Here is a 24,454-nt window from a genome sequence, read left to right as displayed (position 1 = left end):
TTTGTTTTGCTGGGAATTCTAGCCTCCTTTGGATTAAAACTGAATCAGAGGCTTCAGCCAAATGGTTTCTGTACAGTGTTACGAAGTAATGGCGGATATTATTTTCAGTCACAATTGAAAATCCAAGAGCATCATTGAAAAAGAACATTTCGCTCGAGAACTTTGTGATTGAAAATGAAGGTTAAAGTATTGTCAAGAAATCCTAGTGATTATGTTCGTGAACGTACATCTGATATCAACAAAGTACCACGGAATTTAGACCCTTCACTTCACCCTTTTGAAGCACCGAGGGAGTACACTCTAGCCAGTAATGCTGCGAAACTTGAGCGTGTTTTTGCAAAGCCATTTGTTGGATCACTTGAAGGACATACAGATGGCGTGAACTGTTTATCCAGAAACCCAAGGTCATTATCACTCCTCGTGTCCGGCTCCTGTGATGGAGTAATAAAAATGTGGAATCTGCCAAGACGAGAAGAATTGGTGTCGATAAACGCGCACTCCGGATTCGTTCGTGGGCTCTGTTTTAATCCTAAAGGGGACAGCTTTTTCTCGATTGGGGATGACAAAATAATCAAGCAGTGGAACAATACGGATTTTGGCTCAATCAGTGAACCCCAGAATACCATTATCCACAAAACTTTGCTCACAGGTATTGATCATCACTGGGTAGAGGATAAGTTTGCAACTTGTGGTGAGCAAGTTGAAATATGGGATGAGAGTAAAGCTGTCCCAATTAGAAACTTTTCATGGGGCTTAGATACAATTACTTCTTTAAAGTTTAATTGTGTTGAGACACACATTCTTGGTGCAACTTCATCAGATAGAGGAGTTTTCTTATGTGATATCAGAGGTGGATCTCCTTTGAGAAAGGTAGTGATGAAAATGAAAAGTAATGCAATAGCATGGAACCCTATGGAGGCATATATATTCAGTATTGCAAATGAAGACTCAAATGTTTATACGTTTGACATGAGGCGTTTAAACATGCCTGTTAATGTTCATATGGACCATGTAGCTGCAGTTTTAGATGTTGATTATGCACCAACTGGTCAGGAAATGGTGACAGGAAGTTTTGATAAAACAATAAGAATTTTTCCCAGAGATCAAGGACACAGTAGAGAGGTTTATCATACAAAAAGAATGCAGAGAGTTTTCTGTGTCAAATTTAGTTCAGATTCTAAATTTGTCTTGTCTGGTAGTGATGAAACTAATATTCGTATCTGGAAAGCCAATGCATCTGAACAGCTAGGGCCTTTGGCTCCTAGACAAAGAGCAGCCATATCATATAATGATAAGCTGAAAGAAAAATTTCAACATCATCCAAAGATAAAGAGGATTTTGAGGCACAGACATGTTCCTGCTATGGTGTACAAAGCATCTAAACAGAAAAGAGAAGAAATCAAGTCTGCTAGAAGGAAACAAAGAAATGTTGAATTGCACAGTAAACCTGGAACATTTAAACATGTCCCAGAAAGGAAAAAGAATGTTGTTAGTATACAAAAGTAATTTTGGCTTTCTTATAGTTTCTTTAGCATGATGTGCCCTCTGCTTGTTTTGAAATAGATCTATCACTGTTGAAACCAATTACTGGGTTTATTCAGTCAATAAAATAAATTCCTAATAACTTTAACACCTGGTGAATCCAGCATTTGCCAAATCCAATGTTTTGTGCATTACCCTTGAACCTTGATCAATATTTTCATACAAAAATACCCCTAATAAATTGAGGCTCCTAAAATTATCTTTTAGATACATTTTTCTTAAATCGATAACCATTTTTGTTAGTCCCTTTGTAAGTCCCAATTTGCTGGGGCTCACTGTATTCAAACTTCTTGAATAAATGAAAATTTGTTTCATGTTTTGCTGATTTGTATTTATTGTTATTTTACTTTATCATCACTGTCTTCAAACTTCATACATATCTGCTCATAACAGACTTGTATTGGGTGCAACGCTGGATTTCTTTTATCTTAAAATATGAACCTTTGATCTTAACTTGTATCCTAGCTTATTTTCAAGTACCACTTGTAAGCAAAGGCAGCTTTAGTTTTTCTGGTTGAGAAATCTATATTTTCATAAAAAAAACAAAGTTCTGAAACCCCTTGTGGAAGAAGATCAATGGTTTACCTAGACATACAAAATCTTTCTGAATTGACATGGAATTTGGAGCTTTAAGAGACAAAGCAGACAGCACTTTCATTTACATCACAAATTTTATCTGTCCTAGAAAAAGTTTCTTCAATGGGCATACCTGTCGCAGAAAATAACAAAATGTATAATCCTTACTCTGCACTTTTAGCCAAGAATCAGGCCTGTTGGGAGGCACATCCCTGGGCAGTCTGATTATTTAATAAGCCCCATGGTTTCACGACCCTTGACATAGGAAGCTGATCATTCCTAGAAATTCCTAGAAGGGGGAAGGGTAAAAGGATTGCCCACCCCTTTGTAAAATGTCACACCTTTCCACGTAATTAAAGAAATTATGTTAATTATGTTAAATAAAAGGATGAAATGAAATGAAAATGAACTAGCTTTAAAAGAGGAGTACTGTGGTGATCACTCCAGCAAAACAGGTCCTACAAAATTGCAACAGCAAGCATCTTCCTTCCAGCTCTTATTCTACATGTATCTTAATCTGCGAACATTTCCTCTAAATAGGAAAGAATTGTTCCTGTAAACTATCGCATTGGTTTAGCAGGCTGTTTTTCTCGTATTAATTTTTTGATTTGAATAATTGGAACATAAAAGATGGGCGCATTTCTGCCCTTAAATATCACACTGTTCGAGAAATAACTTTGAAAGAAGCAAACGTTTATAACATACTAGAAGCTTTTTGTATGATACTCTTCAGAGTATAAAACGTCAGAATAAGTATCCGAAAACAAGATGGAAAATATCTACCCAGTTGTGGATCGAAATAGGCGAGCTCCTGTTGTCTATACAATAAAGACTATTCCAAAACAGCTAGATGAAGAGACGATCTGCCTCTGCCAATTATCTGAAACACGTCGTTATTATATACTTAGCACAATCTGGTTTAAATTAAAGATGTTGTCTGATCACAAGTTTTAACGGTGTTTCTAGACCTACAAGCAGCGGCGGTGCCAGCTACTGCAGCGGGAGGGTAATGGGCATGAGACCTTGTCCCCTTTTGCCTTGTCTTATTTTAATGGGAGTTGGCCGCCGGAACTTCAAATCACATTCAAATCACTGAAAACCAACGCTCCTGCTCCATATGCACTAAAACCATACCTGTGTACTCGTATGTTTGCAACCAACTGCAAAGGAAGAGAGCGTTTGTTTTCAAAGCTCAAGTTAATGCTGAATTACTTGAGAAACTCAATGGGGCAGAAATTTGCAAACAGATACTAACCAACCTGTTTTAGATAAAAAGATACATGGTGAACTTTGAGGCATCATTAGCTACTTGGTCAATGAAAATTGTCTAACAAGGGCCCTGCTAATGCTTTCGGTCCCGGGTCTCGCAGTCCCTAAAACCAGCGCTTATTTCAGTTAGCCGATGTTCCATACCCCTAACATATCGTTAGCTTTTATTTTTATTTAAGAATCACTTCGTAGCAGTATTTAATCAAAAGCCGAGTATAAGGAAGAAACCAGATTTTGTGGCTCTCTTCAATACACTGATTTATTTTCATATCTAAGTAATTTACAGACAACAGAGTGCAGCTAGAGAAAGTATAGAGAAGGGGGGGGGGCAAAACAGGGTCACATAGCAAATAATCCAGAAAAACTTTCCCAGACCTCTGCTTGCCTTAAATTATTAATTTTACATTTGCGACACAATGATATCCAATGTTATATTACATTGTTTTTCGCTATTCTGATTCATTTTTATGTAATTTCGTCTGCGACGAGAAAGCTCATGACTATGGGGTGCCGTTACCGCCGAAATTGTCTGTTTCATTAAGGGTACCCTCTGTTTTATAAAATGGTACCATTAGTTTTGTAAAATGGTACCTTTTGCTGCGTTAAATGGTACTCCTCTGTTTTGTGAAGTGGTATGTTTTCTGGAGTTTAGCAAACAGCAGAGCAGTACAGAGCAGTAGCGTGGTGTCTCGGTATGTGCCCGGCCACAGGAATGGCCGATAAAGTATTTGCAGATGCTGCTCGACTTTTGTTAAGGGTTGCATCGCAGCTTTCTTCAACTCCAACGACAGAGGTTTCAAACAGAGGCGGATCCAGAGCAAATTTGAAGGAGAGGCAGTCGATAGTGGGGGCGCTAAAAAATTTTCAAAAATTGGTGACGAGAGTACGCTGTATACAACAATTTCAGATCCATTTTCAGAATAAACAACATAGCTTTGAGGTAATCCTTGAAGCAAATTAACCTGTCGGTCTCAGAAACTTTTTCCCCTGACTCTCATTCTTCAAAAGGGGCGCACAATTTCCAAAAAAGGGGCGCCAGAATTGCTTCAACTCGTCAAGGGAGGGGTAACTGCCCCTAGTTGCCCCCCTTAAATCCGCCACTGGTTTCAAATACCCCCGGCAAGTGATGCCAGTGCTTCTCTTCAGACGGAGCATTTACACCAATTGGATCGACTCTTCGTAAAGACTGTCGAATCCGTTCCCTCGAAATCTTTATACCTTGCGCTGCAAGATAGCTAACCGGTAAGGACCTTTGAACCACAGTTTGGATTGAACTGTTTAATTTCTGCAACTCTAACATCCAATGCCTCATCTGGAATTTGGCTGTGCCCCCTTGCCTTCAAGCCGTAAAATGAAATTCGTCTTTCAACTGTTAGACTGTCCTCGTGGAAAAATGCAACAGGCTGCTGATTTGCGGGACAGAGAACCCCAAATCCAAAAGAGACAAAACCTGCAACTCCGAAATGTCAAAAGATGGTCTACCCTGGTGTCCATTGTAGGTTAATGGCACCCTAGCCATCTTACTGGCATCTTCTATCGACCTTCGTGCAGCTAGAGCGTCTGAATAGATGTCTTCAGGCAAGCGTGTTACTGACTCAATGAAACTGATGGCATCCACAACTAAATCAACAGTTATTAAAACTGAACCAAAATCAATATCATTATTAGCATTTAAGCTAAAACATACTTTTTCGATACTTTGGCGTACAACTTCTATGAGCCCTTCCATGGTGCTGTCCAAAGAGGTCATTTAAGGTCCTCGGGCTTATTGTGTCTTAGTACTCTTGATACTCTATGTTGGGTTTTTCCAGGCTCCAAGTAATAAAAAAGGATATCAAGTTTAGACAAAATCTACCATGTTATGAAACAGGAAGTACAATTTTATAAATCAGAGAGTACCATTTTACAAAAAATAAAGTGCCATTTATAGCATAGGAGTACAATTTCACAAAACAACTACTACCATTTTAAAAACAGCGGGTACCACTTTCTGAAACGAGGTACAACTAAATGAAGCAAAAGGTTCAATTTTATGAACAGAGAGTACCATTATTCGAAACTAGGTACAATATTTGGTGAAACATAAAGTACAATTTCAGAAAACAAATGGTACCATTTTATAGATGCAAGGTACAATTTTACAAAAAAGCATATGCACAATTTTGATGGTAACGGCAGCCCATACATGAACGGATCTCTTGAGTTCCAGCGGAAATTGCAAAAGTTTTCTCGATTTTCCACTTGGACAAAGAAAATGAGTTTTATGTAAGAAATCAGTGCGTTCAGGGCCTTACATGCTTTTATTGCCAGAAAGATAACGACTGTGGTGTGTTTATGGCAAAGTTCGCTAAAATTATGATAAAAATCCGCGAACATGGTTATTCAGTACGAGGGCAATTCACTCTTGCAAATAGCGTACGAGATTTTCCCTAAAACAAAATGATTTCTAGGGATTTTTAGATAAAAGAATAGGATTACTGTCGTCAAGGTGAATATTACAATAGAAACTTTGAAATCAATAGATTTAATTGCTTTGCAAACATAAACCGTTACCTACATCATAGATTAATCTTTATTTTGTCTCCATATATCCTGCCTTTGTAAGAAAATATTTTCTCCACAATTTCGCAGTAACAATGTATTTCCGTATTACTTTTATTATTTCCTTATCCTGGATATTGTGTAATTACCTCCACGGCGGCTAAAGAAAAGCAGATTAATTTTTCATTCTACTAAAGCCGTTAAGTTGTATTTTTAAACCCCAATCCTCAGGGGAATCGCCGCTCCCAATGCAACTATTCAGCACACAGTCTCGTTTTGGATATTTATCAAAACTTCATTGCTCAACTCAGATCATAAATGCTCGATTTAGTTTTTTATCCTTGTAATTTTAGGCCGGATACATTTTTTTAAATTGTTTGAGTTTGTACTTCAGATTTTACGGAGAAGAGAAGTTTGAAAACATGTAAGAGATTTGACCGCAAAAATCCTGCTGGGTGAAACTTTACCCCCTTAGTCGCCAATTACGGTCAAAACCATTATAAAATTTTTATCTTTATGTCGTCATAAAATCAATATTGTGGGCAATAACGTAAAATAAAAACGTCCAAGGAAACTTAAATTCCTGATCTCAACCAAATCTGAGGTAAAAAATTTTGTACCGATTTGAAGAATTTTTCAAAATAAGGCCGCAAGTTGAATTAGTGCATAGCTACTGTGCAAACAGAGAGTGACATGTCACCCTTATAGGAAATGGGGTCCTTTTAGTAATCTTCAACCATAGTGACATTGAGTGTTGGAATTTCGTGCCCGTGGTGGCCAATAACGACACCTATCAACCTGGCAGTGAAGCGAATTTTTTGTGCTCAGTATCGTCCTGAACTGAGGGTGTATAATCAATTGCAGTGGGAAGTGGAAAATTCTTTTTAGATGTTTTGCTAATATCCGAAGTGAACATCTCGACGAAAAGTGGTGGTTTGGTAAAATTACCACGAGAAATTAATTTCAAGGGAATACATATCAAAAAATTGACTTTTTGTAACTTTGACACCAGGACCGTTTCTAGGCAGGAAGAGCCCTGTGGGGCAGACACTCCGAGCGCCAATCAATTTTCACAGAAGGCGCAAAAAGTCTTGTGGCCACGCCCTATTTTAGTTCCTGGAAACACCCTTGTTTTCAAATTGTATGCAAAAATAGGCATTGTAATTGTAATCACTTTGTATCGTTGTTAAAATGTTCTTTCTTTTTTAAGTCTTTCTCACGAAACTTCGGCCTGTGAAACAATGTTCATGGTGCTTGAGTTGAAGATCATTGAAGGAACGGTACAGAAGCAACACAGAATCCCTTGTGGCCACGCACACGCAATGCAGTACAAAAAAGATATAACACTGCAAATGCCACTTTGAAGAAACTGAAACATGCTTTTGGCAAAGGTCCCAGTATTTGATTTTTATAAATAACAAAAAACTGTTTCATTGCCACACACTCTTTTCTTATAAGAACAATCTTATAAGAGCAAAAGATTCAAAATGTTTCAAATGCTAAGAACAAATCAAGAACAAGCTGAGGCTCAGCTACTATAATTTGTGATTTTTAACACTGTTGTGAAACCCCCTTAAAAATTTCGTCTCAAAAACGATTTGCCAACAAAGTGAGCGATACAATCTTCATTTGCCGACAAGTTTGAATATTTAAGCGTAACTATCCTATCGATAAAATAGGTAAAGTATAATAGATGGCAATATAATAACTTGAATGGGGGTTGCCATCCAGGAGTTTTGAAAACTTTTCATGAAAACAAGTTAACAAGTTAACAAGTAAAACAAGGGTATAATTTAAAATTGCACAGTTCTGGATTTGCTGGATATTGTAGTTGTTCTATGGATACTGTGTTGCTGTCGTTAGTAGCCGTTTACAAAAACTTTTTAATGCCTTATAAATTGCATAGTATGCATACCTGAAAACCACAACATATTTTCTCCAAAAATCTCAAATCAATCATCACTTTTGTTGAATCACATTATTTCTATCTCTCACGCACGATGGAGATGCCTTTTGTCTGTCGCCTGAAGTGGTACCTCCCCCTTTGGTTTCAAAAGAAAACCGAACCCAGCGAGACCTGGCTTGCCAAATGTCATGGTTTCTAAGAATCTAGTTGAGTATCCAATTGTCTACAACTGTGTATGAATTAGGAGCTTGTAAAATATGACATTTGTGATCACAGTGATGCAATAATACTTTCCAAGGGGAAATGGCAGCTAGGACATGTCGACACAATGCGGTCACCGAGACGAGATTGTTGTCGCTTTTGGGAGGCGTTGTTGGCAATGATTACTGAGTAAAGCTCTGCACAAATAATCGTTTTCAGTTATTTTGTCTTATTGCTTGCGATATATGGTAAATACTGCTGTTATCATTGTTTATTTTGCGGAATTTTCCAGTGGCCTACATCTACTCCCCAAACTTCTTAGGCCATAGTTTTGGAGAACATCAATGAATTTCTAGTTTTCACAGAGAAAGAGTGAGTGATAAAGATTATTTCAATCAAGATGAAATGTTCGGAGTTAAGTTAAGGAGCGGTGAGTTTTACTGTTTGTCTTGTTTTCATAAGGAGCCGAGGTGATCCTCGATCTTTCTTGCTTTTATCATAATATTCTCACTTCTCGTCAGTCGGCCAATACATCATCATTGAACTTTGTGAAGTTTTACAGCTCATTGTTTTTGTTTTACAAATGTATCCCGTAGTAAACAATATATTTTGACGAACTGGTAAAGGTTTGAGTAAAATAGTATGATTTGACCTATGTTATTAAAATGAAAAGGTTTTTTCAAATGGCTTCATGTTTTTTTCTCAGTTGGTGTCAAACCAAGCTCGCTGAGACCAAACAATAAACTTTGTCGGGAGTGTGCGGTGAATTACAAGTAGATCACTCACGAGATCAACATTACTTTTTTATGGCAATATGCTTCAAAGCCCGTATTTAATACGTTTTAGGTAACCCCCGTACAAATAAATGGTGCGGTTTGTTCATCTTCTCGTTCGCATTCGTGGGAGATTTTTTCGTGGCCATTCACATTTGCCAAATAATTTGGAAGAAACTTTTTGCCAGACCCGAAAACAGAGTTTTCGTGAGCCCTCCTTTCTGAATTGCATATAAGATAGTTATTGTGATGTAAACAATTCTTCATTTGTCGTTTAAATGCAGTTCAAGTGCCCCTTTTTAATGATCGATTTTAAATTAAAGATATTGAAAGCCCCGGGGAAAAATGTTTTCAAAATTGAAATGTGTAAGCTTTGCATCACATATTTATCATGTTGGTGTGTAAATGTATGGTGAAGCACAAAGAACTGTTTTGTTTTGAAAAATATTAATGTAAATGGGCCTTAAAAATTGGATAGCTGTGGATAATAAAAATACTTACACACTGATTTAGTTTGCTTTGAAAAGAGTTGTACTGAGACATTAAGCATTCACACATATATTTCAGTAATTCAATATCAATTTTTAACCCTTAAGATGTACCCTTTGGTACCAGGGATAATTATCAACATGAAAATAATCAAGAAGGGCTAGTCATAGGCTAGTCATAGGCCATCTAAAAGCCTGCAGTAGGTCCAACTATGGGAGCAATTTATCTTTTCTAAAAAGTCTATATTTGTTAACATTTGTTGAAGAAATTGCTTGGGAAGTGTATGTGACATTCTCATTTTTATTGTTAAGTATACCAGTTTGTATGATAGATATTTTTGATCCAGGCTAAGGCTTTGTTTTCTCTCAAGTCAGATTTGTCATTAATAGATATATTGTGATGTGTGTTCAAAGCCATACATAACTGAATAGACAAATGTATATCATAATCAAAGAAATGATGGGTTTTTCTAACCCCAGCTTAATTTCACTTTTCTTTGTTACACAACCTTATACATTGAAGGAGCTGGTCCTTCGCAGAAGACATTCTGAAAGGCAGCCCTAGCCCCTGGGAAAACTCAGAATGAAGACTTGTAGCAAGTCAAAAGCAACCTATGATGAAAGTTTTATCTTGTGTGTAAAGCCAAAGCCAGAGTTTTGCTCTGGTAATTCTAAAAAATTTCTCGTTATTGGTGATCAGTCACCTGCAGTTAAAGGCTGGGTTATGAAAGATTCCCTCATTTACAATTCCAATAGTGGAAAATGAGTCATAATGTAAAAGATTGTAGACAATTGTCGAGTTCTGGTAACTATTCATATAAATCTATGGTCTTTATTTATAGGAAAGGATCAAGGACATGAGGAATAATTAATTTTTAAATTTTGGGAGCTTTTTTTAAATAATTATTAGCTTATACAACTTGTAAAGACTTTGCATACTGTAAAAGCTCTATTTAGCCCCCTTCTTTATTAAACCCCCTTATCAAGCAAAATCTTAAAATAAGCCCCCCTCTCTATTAAGCCCCCTCTTTAGCCTTTGATGTCAAATAAAGAAAAAATGCACATTCAGTGGCTCTTGTTGGGTATGATTATGATGATAAGATCATGTGCATTGAAAACGGCCCTTGAAAAGACTAACTTGTGCACCTTAGAAGTCAGTCGAAATTTGTTTTGAAGATGTCCCAGGGTTTTCAATTGATCCTGGTGATGTTGTTGAAGATGAGGACCTTATAATTGATGAATTAAACTTTCAAAGCTGCTAGCAAAGTTTTTTGAGAACATTTGTATGACATTTTTAAAACATTCTTGAAAGTAATGGACAAAGGCATTTTTAAAACACTTTTTACTTCAAATTTTTAATAAGCCCCTCTCTAATAATCCCCCCTCTCTTTTGAGCCCCCTCCTTGACTGAAAAATAAGCCCCTTGGGGGCTTGATAGAACTTTTACGGTAAATCTTCTACCCCTACCCATTTCCTACACATTGCTTACAAATTGCCTACACATTGCCTACACATTGCCTACAAATTGCCTACACATTGCCTACACATTGCCTATACCTACCTACATACCTATTGCCTACATATTGCATAAATCTCCTAACAATCAATTTTAACCATATTTCATATATTTCTACCACCTTCAGACTGGTTTTATATACCCACTGCCTTCAGACTGAAGAATAGATATGTCATGTTCTGCTTTATATTTAAACAGGCCTCGTATTAATAATATAATACTACCTCATGCTAAACTGTAATCATGCTTTGCCTAGGTGTTTTCAATTGACATCCAATTTCATCTTTCCTTTCAGAAACAACTCTGCCAGATGTTTCTTTAAGTTAAAAAGAATTCTAGAGTAATTACTTGTTAAAGTCTTATCCTAATATTATTGTTTTACCTTTTTATGAATTTTTTATGTGAGCATCCAATTTGGCTCTTTTGTTATGTTAGCAGTGAAACTGAGCTAATTAACCCTATATTTTGCTTACACAAGGTCATGGCTGAGCCACAAGTTGGAAGAGATGTTGTTCTTAAAGAGAAAGAAGCCCAATCTAGATTGTTAAAGCTACTGCCAACCAAAGCGCAACTTGGCTTCTCCTCCCTCAAGGAGCAGTTTTTGCAAAAGAGTGACAAAGGTGTGAAACGGTTTTTGCAGTCTTCAAAGCCACAAGATGCTATCAAGCTGGAGTATACATGTATTGATGCCACTGAAGAGTTAATTGCCCTTGGTTGCAATTTTGGCATTTTGTTTTTCTTTGACAGAAAGCTCGGTCGTCTTCAAAGGTTTGTGTCTGAGGTAAGGATCCTGAGCAGCTGTTTTGAGTGATATCAGCCTTGCCCTACAACTGGAAAAGAGCAGAAGGAAGTTTCATTTAGGCATATTTACATTAAACATCTACCTGTTAAGCAATTTAGGGAACAATTAATTCATATTGTTTCATGTTTGTTACTTATCATGCTCTCAGAGCAAGAAAGAAAAGAACAAAATAGTTAATTTTATTTAAACAATGTGGCCACACGACAAAGCCTCAATGAAATTTAGATAAACAAAGTAGGTTGAATATGTTTTTAACCACTTTTTTTAGGTAGTTAGGAAGTAACCGTATTATGAATCAATTGTTCCTGGATGGTATCTTTAAGATTTTAACCTTGTATTTGATAATATTTCTTAGATAGATTCACTGTGCAAATTTACTAGTTTTATCAATTTTGTGTGTATTTTTAGTCAAAGCAAGTTCCCATCGTCTGTGTGAAAATCCTGCCCAGCCAAAACTTTGTTGTCACTGGACAGATGAATGGTGTCTTGACAATTTTCAACTATGGCAAGGAAAAGGATGGGAATTACAAGGTGATTGTTTGTTTAGAAAATATCACAATTACTTTTTTGCACGATGTAACTTATTGCTATCATGAAATTTTTGTTTAAACTTCTTCAAACATGCTAGTTTTGTTATTGTGCTGCTATAACTGTCAATCAGGCTGCGTAAATGCCTTTTATTGAGGTCAGTTACATAACTCCACGTTTAGATGAGTTGACGTCACAAATGTGAACTGCAAGGATGACATATACGAATTTTGCATTTTGTACTCCACGCTAAACCACCCTCGAGTCGGACTTAAAACTAAACTTGGCTTTAAGCTTGCGCTACTTTTACAACTTAAATCATTTTTTCTGCGTCATACTTCAGGCGAATTAACCCAAACATATATTTAGATCCAAGGTTGATCGTGAATCATGCTAACTATTGAATAATTTCCCTTTGTAACAAGTTGCCTGCGGCTGGATGTCTTTATGGGAGCTTTTGTTTTCTGTGCAAGTTGACATTCCTTGCGATTAACCGATCATTTTTCTTGTAAGCCAATTTTTGCATAACAAAAAGGACACAGTTTTCTTTTTATTTTCTTGCGGTTGCTTTAGGATAATTCACTGTGTCTGATGAATTTCCAAGTTAAAAATCCGCTTTTAATAATTCAAGATGAGTTTTTAATCCGTCAGTGACGCTAAAGCTTTGTTCGAAGCATGCATTTCAATGAGGTTGTTTTCCTTCTTTTTTGGCGGAACAACTTGCAATGTTGTTAAGAAATTTCAAGATTCTTTTGATCCTGAGTTGTTCTCCATTAAAAAAACTTTTTAAATAATATCAAAATATTTTGAGTTTTATTTGCTATAATCTGTAAAATTTAAGAGAATGTATTTAGAATTGCCCACAACGCTACCAAATAGTTTTCCGTGGACGTCTATTTCCAACCTGTACAGCAGTTGAAAATTAGTTTCCACCAAATTATCTATCACCAGATACAAGCAATTTTTCCGTGTTTCTGTTAAACCTGTTGTATAGACCAGATAGGCTCTAAGTTGCGTCTCCGACTTTCACGCTTAATTCGATCTACAGGCAACTTTTAACTTGTTAAACCAATATCATCCAGGGATAGAAATTGAGGGAGTAATTTTTAGCTTTCTTTTATTGCAAGGACGTGTTAAAAAATCGTTTAATTGCTAAAATATCTTTGAAATGATATTCAATTTAATCCTATGTAATTTAAGCACACGAAAGCCTATAATCGACGAACAATGTAAAGAGTTCAATTTTTTCAAATTTCCCTGATTTCAGAAACCTAATTTTATTCAGAGTGTCTTTTAGAGCTTCGATTGCGATTTTATATTCTTGAAAACTCAAGTATTTCTCTCGTTTTTTGGAGATTTAAAGAAATGGGGGGGGGGGGCAAAAGGAGGGAGCTGTTGTAAAATTTGGTCAAGGGTTGATTCCTAGAAATATATTTGTAGTTTTAGGGGGCATAACTAGATATTTGGAGAAACGTGATGTACTACGCAGATGATTATCTTTCTTAGGAATCTCATGAAACTAATACTGTATGACGAAATCTGTTTTTCGCTCTTCAGGTCTTACTCAAGTGTACAGTTGACGACCACCACCATGCTCCTGTAACATGTGTTGAATGGACCCCAGATGGGACAAAATTGTTTTCTGGGGATAGTGAAGGGAATGTGGCCATTTCTGTTATCAACATCCACGATGTATGAAGCAAATTTGATTTTAGTTTTTGTTTTTTTTATTCATGACGAGCTCCAATGTTCAAGTTAATAACCACGTGACGATTTTGACCTCGTTATTACGTCACAATTTGTTATGGATTTTTTTAATTTTTAAGAAACATTTTGAAAAGGACATTTTAGGTGAGATTATTAGAAAGGCACTCGTAATTGCGGTATTTATTAAGAAGCTTCGAAAATTAATTTGAGGTTTGCTCCTATATATCAATAGAAATAATCGATGATCTCGAAGAACTATTGATGAAAATAAACAGGCTGTCTCTAATTGAATTACACAGTCTGTTTTTCATGCAAGTTCTAAATACTCGAAAAGTTAGAAAGCTCGTCAAAGTTGGAGTTTGTCGAGCAGAAGAGAAAAACTTGTCATTCATTATCTCTGTTTCCAAAATTTCTGGCCTTATGTCGTAATGGTCGATTGTTTTCCTCTTTGCCAAGAATGTAAACTGAGAAAAAGGCATTTTGCCGTTTCCTGTAAACTTCCTTGAAGATCTTAAATTTGTTATTCGTCACAAGAAGTGCTATTAGTTTTCCAAAGGAAGCACAGATTTTACTCTAGGTAAATTTTTGCTCCTATTTCGGAAGTTTAGACTGAGTTAATTTCGTGCAAGGCTTAGAACGTTTCTGCTGTTGAACATGGCAGCTTGTAATTATCTTAAACTGGATACCTTAAAAAAGACTCTAAAACAGTGTGCAATTGGGTAGTCCCTCGTTGTCTTTCAAGAAGGAGTATCTAGAGACGACACAGACACAAATCTGAAAATTTCCACAAACAGTATGGAGGCACAATCAGAAACTTACATGAAGTGATGCAGTATTGAAGTGGCCTGCATGGCATTTACGTTCAAATTATGTCAATGCATAAGGCTAATTCTGGCCAAAGCTTTGAAAAATTATCCTTACATTTAACTGTTGTATAATAATAAAACATTATGGCACGAAACAGCAAAACTTGACCTTTTCGGCAGTATTAGGCATGTTTTGCAGTGATAATTTTAAGATCAAGAATTTAAAATCTTCAAGACTGAACAAACGCTAGTTTTGCAATTTTAATATCAGCTTTTCTTATAGCCACTGTTAAATTTAATGTTCCAGGGTCAAACACATACAGTTTTTATCTGCAAAGAAGACTGCACTGTAACCCAGTTAGCACTATGTCAAGCGGCACTCGTTGTCTCCACATTGCGGCGATCACTTATTTGGCCTTTCAACCTAAAGACACCAGTTCAGGTTGGCCAACAGGAAAGAAAAATGTAAGATATCAATTATGTATGATGCCGGCTGTATTCTGTTGTAACCTGTGTTCTCTTATATTGTATTTTATTTCTTTTCCTGTCTCCCGTCAGAAATCTATCAAGATATTTGCCCGTTAGCAGCACGTGTTTGATCGCATTGATGAAATTCTAATGAAATTCTATCTGGCGTGCGCGAGATTTTCATAGATAGCAACCTTTCCAGATGTAACTGAATTGAACATATGTACCACCCCCACAACTTTGTAGGGATTGCTTATATTATCTGTAGCTGTTGATAATCTGCAGCTGTCGATTTTAGAATCTGATTGATAAAGGCTTACAAGCTAGTCAATATAGTATTCCTTCTTAACTAATGTCTGATGTCTAGCATCAGCTTCCTAATCCATTTCTTAGATGATGATGTTTTCCGTTGCAGTCAGGGAAAGTTTGGTGCATGCTTCTTTCCGCAACAACAAAATGCGTCACCAAGCATTTATGCTGCAAGGCCTGGCCTACGAATATGGCGAGCAAACATCGAAGGAAAAGTTTCAGCAACAATGATTTTCAAAGACTCCATAACAAAAGGGGAGCCTGAGATAAACACGCTTAATTTAGCCTCGTCCTGCAGTGAAAATCCTGCGCAAACAGAACCAAAGCAGTTCGGACCACTTATGGTGTTTTCAGACAACTACCTGGTATCATGGCAAGGTCCTTGTATTTGGGTACTAGACCCTAATCAGGGTGTTGTCGTTGGCTGTCATAGCAATTTAGGATGCATTGTAGGTGTAGCTGCAAGTAATGAGGAGTTATTCGTTCTTACGAAAGGTGATGAAAACTTTGTGCGAAGAATCACTTTCGAAAACCGTGCACAAAGCCCCATAATTGAAGTAAAGACGTTGGATTTGAAGGAAAATGGCGAGTTCATTGAAAAAATACCACGTGCAGGCTCTGTCAATCAATTTGAAGAAAATGATAAAATCGACAAAATAATTGGCGGTGTGATGAGCAGCACTGTCGGATTCATTAGCGGCGTTAAGCGAAATGTCGTAAAAACTATAGAACAGATAAAAACTAAGGACGAATCGGACGAAAGTACGACCTCATCAGCAGGCGAAAGTCCAGATTCGATGGGGGCTTCGAGCCCGATAACTATCGTTCGACGACAGAATATTAATGGAACTCCAGCAAAATCTGAACCGGACTCGGAGCTACACCCTTCAGTTGCGAGTCCTTGTGTCGTCATCCCATCACCTTATACCGAATTTTCTCAAAACGAGTCTTCAAATTGTTTACCGAATGACGACAATGTAAATCAAGAAAGGTCTGAGAACGAAGCACCGAACTTTCAGGAAACAAAACAGTCAATGGATGATATTAGTACAGATAACAAGGCAGTTAGTGTTTTGGTCAAGCATGACATGAGAGAGAAGCCTTTGCCGTTTCATCATATTTCGGAAAAGGATTTCAATACAGACATTGTGTTTGAGGGCACCTCAAAGCGAAAACCGAGGAAGAAGAAGAGGCTTGGCCTAGGTATGTTTCATTTGATGCTTTAAAACTGTGAACCCGAGTTACACGGGAAAATAAAGGGAAGGGGTTTGTATTCATGACAAGCGCAAACTCTGTGCATCAAATAGTTTTTCTGGCCATTTAAGGTCCCTGCTCAGTTTAAAGCAACTTGGTTTAATGCTAAATTCTTGGCAACAGCTGCCAAATTGCCAAAGGGGTAAGGTTTGATTAATATAGGGTCTTAGCTCTTCATTATAATGTGCTTGTTTTGTTTTTAGACCCCGAACAGCTAATAGAAACTCAGTCAGAAAAAAAAGAGAACATTTCTTGCGAAAAGCCGAGAACCGCTGCGGATGACGTAGAACGTACAACTGAAGCTTCGAAACCAAAGTATGAAATTATGCAGGTTAGTGACGTTGAGCTTCAGACACGCGAGGGTGTGAATGGGACAGATGTGTTGGTTTCAACGGAAGTTGAAAATGCTGAAAATGTTACCGAATCATCAGTCAGGAAGGTAGAAATACCTTGTGGTTTAGATGAACAAAAAAGAGCCGACGAAAGGGACGATGATGAAATTTTGCGAAAAAATGAAATTGTGAAGGAAGAAGAAACATCAAAACCTGTCTCAGAGACTTTAGCATTAACTGGAATGGAGAAGCCAATTGTTGATAAAACGTTAGATAAAGTCGCTGAGGTTAAGTGTGATGGCATAGATGTTCTAGATACACCGCGAAAGGACATTGAAAACAACGAAAATGAAATTTATGAGACAAGTAAATTAGATGGCAATGTGTCGGAAGAACCTGGAAAGCTGACAAAAATAACGTCAGCGACTCCCGTTGATTCTGGGACTATCAACAACCGCTCAACTAAGAATGAATTAGATACAACAAGTAAAGCTACAATTGAGAAATGTTTTGATGACAGAAAGAGAGCAGTGAAGGACCCATTGTCTTTAGCTCTTGTTACGAGTGAGGTGAATGGAGAGAACGAGGAAGACCCTATTTTCGATCCGTCTGAAGTCCTAAATGTGGAAATTGCAACACAGGAGCCGATTAAAAACTCGCAAGTAAGCGAGCCTTGTAAAACTGTATATGGCGAGGCTCTTGAAAGAACTCGTGTACGAACTGACAGCTCTGAGTTTCTTTACTTTGGAGAAACGAACTCGAACGACTCTGACGACTCTTGGCTTGGAGACGAGAAAATCGAGCTTGATGATTCTCCTCCACGTTCCCCTGTGAGCAGTGAGCCGTCACTGTTTCCCGCCCCACAAATGAATTACCACTCAATTTATTCACAAGAAACTGTAAGCTTATCAGAAGTGTCCTTCTCAGAACCGGAGCATGATGTGCCGTCATATGCTAGTAAAATCCGCGAGAGAGATGACAATTTGATCGATTCCCTAGCAATGTTGTCTATTGACAGTGATGAGATGACAGACATTGAGGACAACCGTTGTCACTCACCAGCAATCAATTTGGATCAGGATGGTGGAGTAGAGCTTACAGAAGCTCTGTTTCTGCAGCACAAGCATGGTATTGGTAGTGCTAGAGATTCGGTAAGAGGCAGCGATTGCAGCTCCCCCTCTGTGTTTGAAATTGACAGTCCTTTACCAGCCTCGTCGCATACGGTTGCGGAGAAAGTGTCTGAACGACTCCGATTGCTTGCTGACAGCTGGGCCGATATCCCTGTCCCGAGCTGTGGATCTGCTCAGTCCGTTACTGTTACGGATACGTTGATATGGTGTGTTGACAATCACGAACACTTATTTGTTAGCGCAGCGTCATCAGCGGTTGTTGCTTGGAAGAGGGTAGATGGAAGAGCAAGGAAGCTAGCAGCAAATCAAAGCGGAACCATCATTTGGGGCGTCAATAGGAAGAAAGTGGCCTCATACCGCACCAATGTGAAGCCATTTAATCCTCAAGGTAGGATCGATTTATACGTGCCTCTTCTCAACAACCCTTTTCTCCATTGCTCTCGAATTTCTTAAAATCGGCCTAATTGCCGTTCTTGTTAGTCCAAATGATAAAATACAGATTATTTATGCTAGTTGCTTTGTATCAGTTTTGTTCTTCAGTGTTGGTGCATTCATTTTTCTAGATAAAGAGAGCTTTTCTCTTTCTGTCTATCGAGAAAGGTCAATTATATTACATTCTAAATGGGTTGGCTTAATAGCAGGATTTTCTATGAGGTTTACTCCAAACTTCAATCTCAAAGAGATAAAGCACATACAAAAAGACGGGCTCTAGCTGGAATAAAAAGGACTCTTGTGGGTGGATCCCAGTGTAGTTGATCCCTGAATACCTCGGAAATTAATGACGGCATCAACTAAACAAGTATGCTTCCTTTTTCTAAAAAGGCTACCTCTTTTTTCTAATGATGAACTACTTTTCTACAGAGTTAGTGACAAAGTATCTAGAACTTTGTAGAATATAAAAATCTTGATAGAATTTGTTCCCACTGTCGTGTTCTCACTCATCCGAATGCCTTGAAAACTTTTTTTTTTGGCAGGAAATGATTGGGAAGCGGTTGAGAGTGAGGTTCTTGATGTTGCCGTTGACGACACGTCTGTTTGGGGAATCAAAACAAATGGCGACATTTTCGTCTGTACTGGGGTTTCACCCGAAAAACCAAAGGGAACTGGACGAAAAACTATACGAGCAGCCTCGGATCTGGTTCAGATTACTTGCCTCGGCTCTATGGTCTGGGGACTTGATATCTATAACCATGTGCAGATTTACCAAGGTAATTATTATTGCTGAGACTGCTGGTGCGATAATTAGATCTTTCCCTTTCTCTCTAGAGTTAGAGGCTATTAGCAGAATGTTGATATTTAATTAGTGTTGCAGTTGTTTAAAGGCGCATATATGTAGATTTGACAGATAAATGCATTATGTCATTGTTAAGCAGCTCTTACTAAATTCCGTAAGGTTTTCGTTTAGAAAAGGAACCACAATTATTTGTTGATTAATTAGGTTTCATTCCCTCTCGATTTTATTTACATGAAAACAAAATCTTTAAAAAACTAACTGTATAGCGTGATCTGACATTGCCAGAAACATATTCTCTCCTCATTTTAAAAATTCACTTTTGGATCAAACTTTTTATGCTTGAAAACCAACCAACCGTCACTAACTAGAATGTGTGTAAGCTGTAAGCAAGAATCTTTTCTAAAGTACATTGACTTTCGTTTACAGGTGATCTAAGTTGCCTTGGTGGCAACGAGCAGTCGGCCCAGTGGCTTGAACTTCCTGGTATAACTGCAAGTAACGTCGCACTCGGACCGAAAGGTGTATGCTGGATCATAGACAGGGATGGGAAAGTCTGGTTCAACTTGGAGTTGTCTGAGCACAACTTCTTTGGAGGTAAATGGTACCAGTTATCAGTTGGGGAATATTTAGTGCAAGATCCAACCATTTTCTCTACAGTCGTCTCATTTTTCACAAAAGGTGACGAACCAAAAATTTTGTCAGGCAACGATATATCAGGAATTTGGATTTTAAGCAAGCATGGCAGCCTACATGCAGCTCGTGGGCACCTGCTGGGAACAAGATGGGAGCTGACTGTTCCCATAGCAATGGCTACATCTACCTTCTGGACTTGTGTCTCAGCGCAGGGTGCTACTGGAAATGGTGGGTTTATTTGGGCCTTGCAACCGAATGGAGATTTGCATTGCTTTAGACCAGAGAGCAAAAGTTTTGTTGTCCAGCCACCACCAAGAGCAATGTTAAAGTTCATCAGTGCTTCACCAAGGTCTCTTTGGGCGTTGACGAACAACCAAGATGTTTATATGAGAAAGGGGATTTCAGAGACCGCACCACATGGGCTTAAATGGATGCATGTTGATATGAGCACTATGGGAAGTGAGAGGATTTGCAGTATAGCGTGTGGCATAGTAGTTGTTTGGGCTGTTGATTTTCATGGCAATGTTTGGTTTCAGATGGGGAAAGAGGACAGTAGAAAGGCTATTTTCTCTCCCGCTTGGATCCAGGTGGAAGGCTCCCCGTTTGATGGCTGTCGATTCACTAAAGTGGCTGTTGGTTCAAATGATTGTCGTGTCTGGGCTGTTGATGATAGGAATAATGTATACGCAAGAAGAGATGTGACGGAAAGTTTTCTTATTGGCACTGCTTGGGAGGTTGTTGCAGGAACGGGAGCGAAGGACATTTCAGTTAGCGACAATTTGGTCTGGGCACTTTGCCCAAATGGTAACATTGTATGTCGCTTTGGTATCTCATCTATAAATTTTGTTGGAGATTACTGGAAAACAGTTCCTGGATGTTTCGAACACATTTCAGTTACTGCAGATGACGAACTTTGGGGTATAGATAGAAATGGGCAGCTTTACAAAAGAGACACGGTTCACTTCTTTGGAACACAGTCCACGAGAAAAGTTCCGTCGTATAGTCAGCTGTTTCCGACCGATGATGACTGGGAATTAATTTAATTTGAATTGATAGCGTACGTAGCCGTAGATTTGATTCTTTTTCAGATTAAGAATTAATTTGCAAAGGATGCTCAAATATATTTAAGAAATTTGAAACTTCATTTCCTTCAAGACCGCGCATTTGTAATCCTTTGCAATTATAAAATAGATTTTGTAGCAATATTATAAAAACCCAATAGGATGCACCGATTTTCTCTAGGTTAATTGTCTCTAAATTTTGGAAGTTGGCACAGGGTCAATTTTGTGAACAAAATGATTTTTGTCATTTTTGCTATTAGACTTTGTATTTGGATTTACTTGTCTCTGAATGCCTTGTGACGAGTGAGTTATTGCTTGTAAAGGCCTGTTGAGCTATTGCACTTGCTCAGAGACCGTTCACAACCCATCACAACGCCAACCCCTGCTACCTCTCACATTTCTGACAACCCTTCACAACCTCTTTCAGTTACCCCTAACCTTCATCAATGTAAAATTTTGTTTCCGAAATAGAAACTATTCCTGAACATGAATATTATTTTTAGATTTTGTACTGAAATTGATGTCAACTCTTGACAGTGCTGGCCACTTTCCTTCAATCCGGTCAACTATTGTCACATTTAGGCGACCCTCCTCTCCCCCCTCCCCCGTCAACGTTGATGTAAATTCTGAACGCTACCTTTGGTGATCATTTCTAAACCTAAAGAAGCAATGAAAGAAAATAATGAATTCCTGGAAAAGAAAAATCTTGGCAATTGAGTGGAAAACCTTCCTAGTGGATAGTTGTTTTAGTTACTTGGCAGGTCTAAGTAGAACAAAGGTTGATCCTCTAACCCTGGAAGGGATTAATTTCTGCCTATGTGCTAACCGTTTCTTATTGCCGTTTCTATAACGTTGTATTTGATCAAAACGGGACGTATTCATTATAACTCCAAAATTAGATTATTCTTTGATCGTTTGTCAGTCATTTTACGCGTCATACAAGTTTTGTCCCATTTATAGTTACTAAATACGTGACGTTATGTTTGGTTTTGAAATTATTGTAGAGAATGTGCACTTTATTTTTATTCATTTAGTTGTTGTTGTAATTTGCTTTATTTAAGTATTTTAGAAACTGGATTTGTGACCATTCAAGTAAATGCCAGTGATACGCTTGTTCTAATCACTGCGAAATTTCGCTCCGTTTGAAGATCACAACACATCCCAATATATTTAAAAAACTATTTATATGACATTGAAATCACAGACCACTATGCACACAGGCCTTATTCTTCAATCGTTAGCAATTATGGAGCCACAGATTGTGCTTGTAGTTGTGAATCTCGTTTCACTTTGTTGACATACCTTCATTTATTAAAAAAATTCAAATCCTTGTTATATTTTTTCATTGCAGAGGTTTAGTTATAGCTAGTGTTATCAATATTATCATCACTTTATTGGTCTTTTCAACAAAAGCTCTTCCTCTCCTGAACCTCACTACTATAATGTCAAGATATGGCATTTCTTGGTTCCCCCTCTTTTAACGACCCGAATGCCCCTCTTATATGATCCGAATGTATACAGAAAACAGTAAATTTCTTGGAAAGTGTTATTATCAAGCTCTATTTATTTCAGTTTATTGTAAACAAGAAATTTTTCGGAAACTGTAGGAAACGTTTTTTTTCAAAAGCTCATTAAAATGAAAGTACCAAAAAAGCCTCCTTCCGTTAAACGTCCCTCGAATTAACCTCCTACAAAAGCTTAAAAAAATATAGAACACCCCAAGAGTCTTTTGAAGTAATACTGTAACCACGGAAGGTTAAAAATGCAGGATTAGAATTCTATGATTTATGTAGTAACCAAGAAAGTAGGAATACTGTAACAGGCTTTATAATCATACCAAAATATTGCTGTTTAGATACATGCGAATACATAATTGAAATAGTATTATGTCTTTATATTGGCATACCAAAAGAAAAGCCTATAATTTTAGTTTAGAACGACTGTTTTATGATTTAGCCCTTTTCAAACTGCAAAATTCCAAATAATCAGAAAAATTAAACCTCTTTAAAATTTTCTTTAAACTTTATTATTTCTATATTTATCAATGCAAACGAATCGTTCTGAATAAAGCCAGCCAATTTCTAGTATACTTTGCTTTAACTAACTAATTTTTTGTAGTAATTCTTAGAAATGTTTTGACAAAGGCAGTAAATCACTTGAATTGAAAAATTATACTCAAATTATTACCTATTTTTCATTATAGAATTGGATTGTAGATGGTTTGCAAATAATAGTTTGCTAAATTTTGTGTTTGACAGTAATTGTTATTGCATCTGTTTATTCTCACTTGCTTTTGTCTTTGTAGCTACAGTTACTAATAACCATTTGCTAAAACTGAAGAAAACAGACATTGTAACAAGGTAAATTTACCTTGGGCAAGTTATTTGTTGAAGAATTCATACAAATTTTCGCACTCATTTTATAGTTTCATTGCCAACACTCACATTAAGATTTTTTATAACATGTAGTGCTGCAAGCCCTCAAGATTGCAGTGTTAAAGGATGATAAAAGACAAATTTAGTAATGAATGTCCACATTGAAATCAGAAAATGGCATGAAGAATTCCCAACCTCTCACCTAAAAACACCATTGCCAAGTGAACCAGAAGATTTTCCAAACCATGGGAAAGTTGAAGAACTGGCATTAAGCAAAGATAAAAAATAAACACATGCTGGGTTTAAAATCTTATGAATGAAATATTTTTGAAAATCTGATTAGATCTCAACAGTGGGTAAAACCCAGCCCAACTTGATTTTTCTTGTGTAGAAGGCCTTTGAGGAGTTTGGAGAGCTGGTCAAAAAGACATGTAAATAAAATGCTTGTAGCAATGATGTTGCTTTACCATGAAAGGACTGCAATTTTCTGGCTAATGCTAGATAAATCTGGTTCTGCTTTATTGTATTGCTCTCTAAACAAGGTAAGGATTGCCTTTAGATGGGGGCTGATTTGTAAAATAGCTTTTGCCTTAAAATCAATGCAATCTTTCCGTGTTAATCACATTATTTATCTTTTGTTTCCAAAGTCCCTAAAAGTTAGGCCCAGTTCCTAGTGTTCATATTACCATGCATACATTTATATCTAGTTTTGCTTCCTGTTTTGCATTGACACTAAAACAATGAAAAACAGAATTATTTGCCCAAACAATGGAGACAGACTTAGCAAAATGTTTGTGGGGGCAAAACATCTGAAAACCTATAAGGAAATGCTGATGTCACAAGTTACTAAAGGAAACTGCATGGAGGATCCAATACAATGTGCTTACAGACACATTTTTTAATGCCGGTGAAATGTGGAGTATGGAAAGTGCATCTGTATGAGCAGGGTTTTTGCAGTGATCAATCATAGACAGACAAAAGGGTGGTTGAGGTCTAGGGATCA

At 37.3% G+C, this 24,454-nt stretch overlaps 2 protein-coding genes across 2 annotated transcripts; both read left to right on the top strand.

Moving 5' to 3' along the window:
- Positions 1-53: 53 nt before the first annotated feature.
- LOC135686052 (DDB1- and CUL4-associated factor 13) lies at positions 54-2,747 on the top strand. Its single transcript, XM_065202206.2, has one exon. It carries the CDS (start codon positions 175-177, stop codon positions 1,504-1,506), a length of 1,332 nt encoding a protein of 443 aa, XP_065058278.1. The 5' UTR covers positions 54-174; the 3' UTR covers positions 1,507-2,747.
- A 5,365-nt stretch (positions 2,748-8,112) lies between these two features.
- On the top strand, positions 8,113-23,329 carry LOC135688401 (tectonin beta-propeller repeat-containing protein 2). The gene is made up of 9 exons (XM_065205241.2): positions 8,113-8,465; positions 11,291-11,593; positions 12,023-12,145; positions 13,700-13,834; positions 14,963-15,120; positions 15,539-16,635; positions 16,890-18,536; positions 19,123-19,356; positions 19,809-23,329. The coding sequence occupies exons 2-9, from the start codon at positions 11,294-11,296 to the stop codon at positions 21,056-21,058; spliced, it is 4,944 nt and encodes a 1,647-aa protein (XP_065061313.2). The 5' UTR covers positions 8,113-8,465; positions 11,291-11,293; the 3' UTR covers positions 21,059-23,329.
- Positions 23,330-24,454: the final 1,125 nt, after the last annotated feature.

This window comes from Rhopilema esculentum, chromosome 10 (assembly GCF_057945365.1).
Source record: "Rhopilema esculentum isolate cy_ngs chromosome 10, ASM5794536v1, whole genome shotgun sequence".
In the NCBI taxonomy this organism is placed as follows: domain Eukaryota; kingdom Metazoa; phylum Cnidaria; class Scyphozoa; order Rhizostomeae; family Rhizostomatidae; genus Rhopilema; species Rhopilema esculentum.
The sequence above is the reverse complement of the archived record's forward strand: the minus strand, read 5'-3'. Positions and strand labels throughout refer to the sequence as shown.

What these genes read in the sequence shown, in the direction of transcription:
- LOC135688401 (XM_065205241.2), top strand. Translation starts at nt 11,294, where the DNA reads ATGGCTGAGCCACAAGTTGGAAGAGATGTTGTTCTTAAAGAGAAAGAA. An exon ending in AAAAGGATGGGAATTACAAG is followed by an intron (nt 12,146 to 13,699) that starts GTGATTGTTTGT and finishes TTCGCTCTTCAG; the next exon opens with GTCTTACTCAAGTGTACAGT. An exon ending in GAAGCCATTTAATCCTCAAG is followed by an intron (nt 18,537 to 19,122) that starts GTAGGATCGATT and finishes TTTTTTTGGCAG; the next exon opens with GAAATGATTGGGAAGCGGTT.
- LOC135686052 (XM_065202206.2), top strand. Translation starts at nt 175, where the DNA reads ATGAAGGTTAAAGTATTGTCAAGAAATCCTAGTGATTATGTTCGTGAA.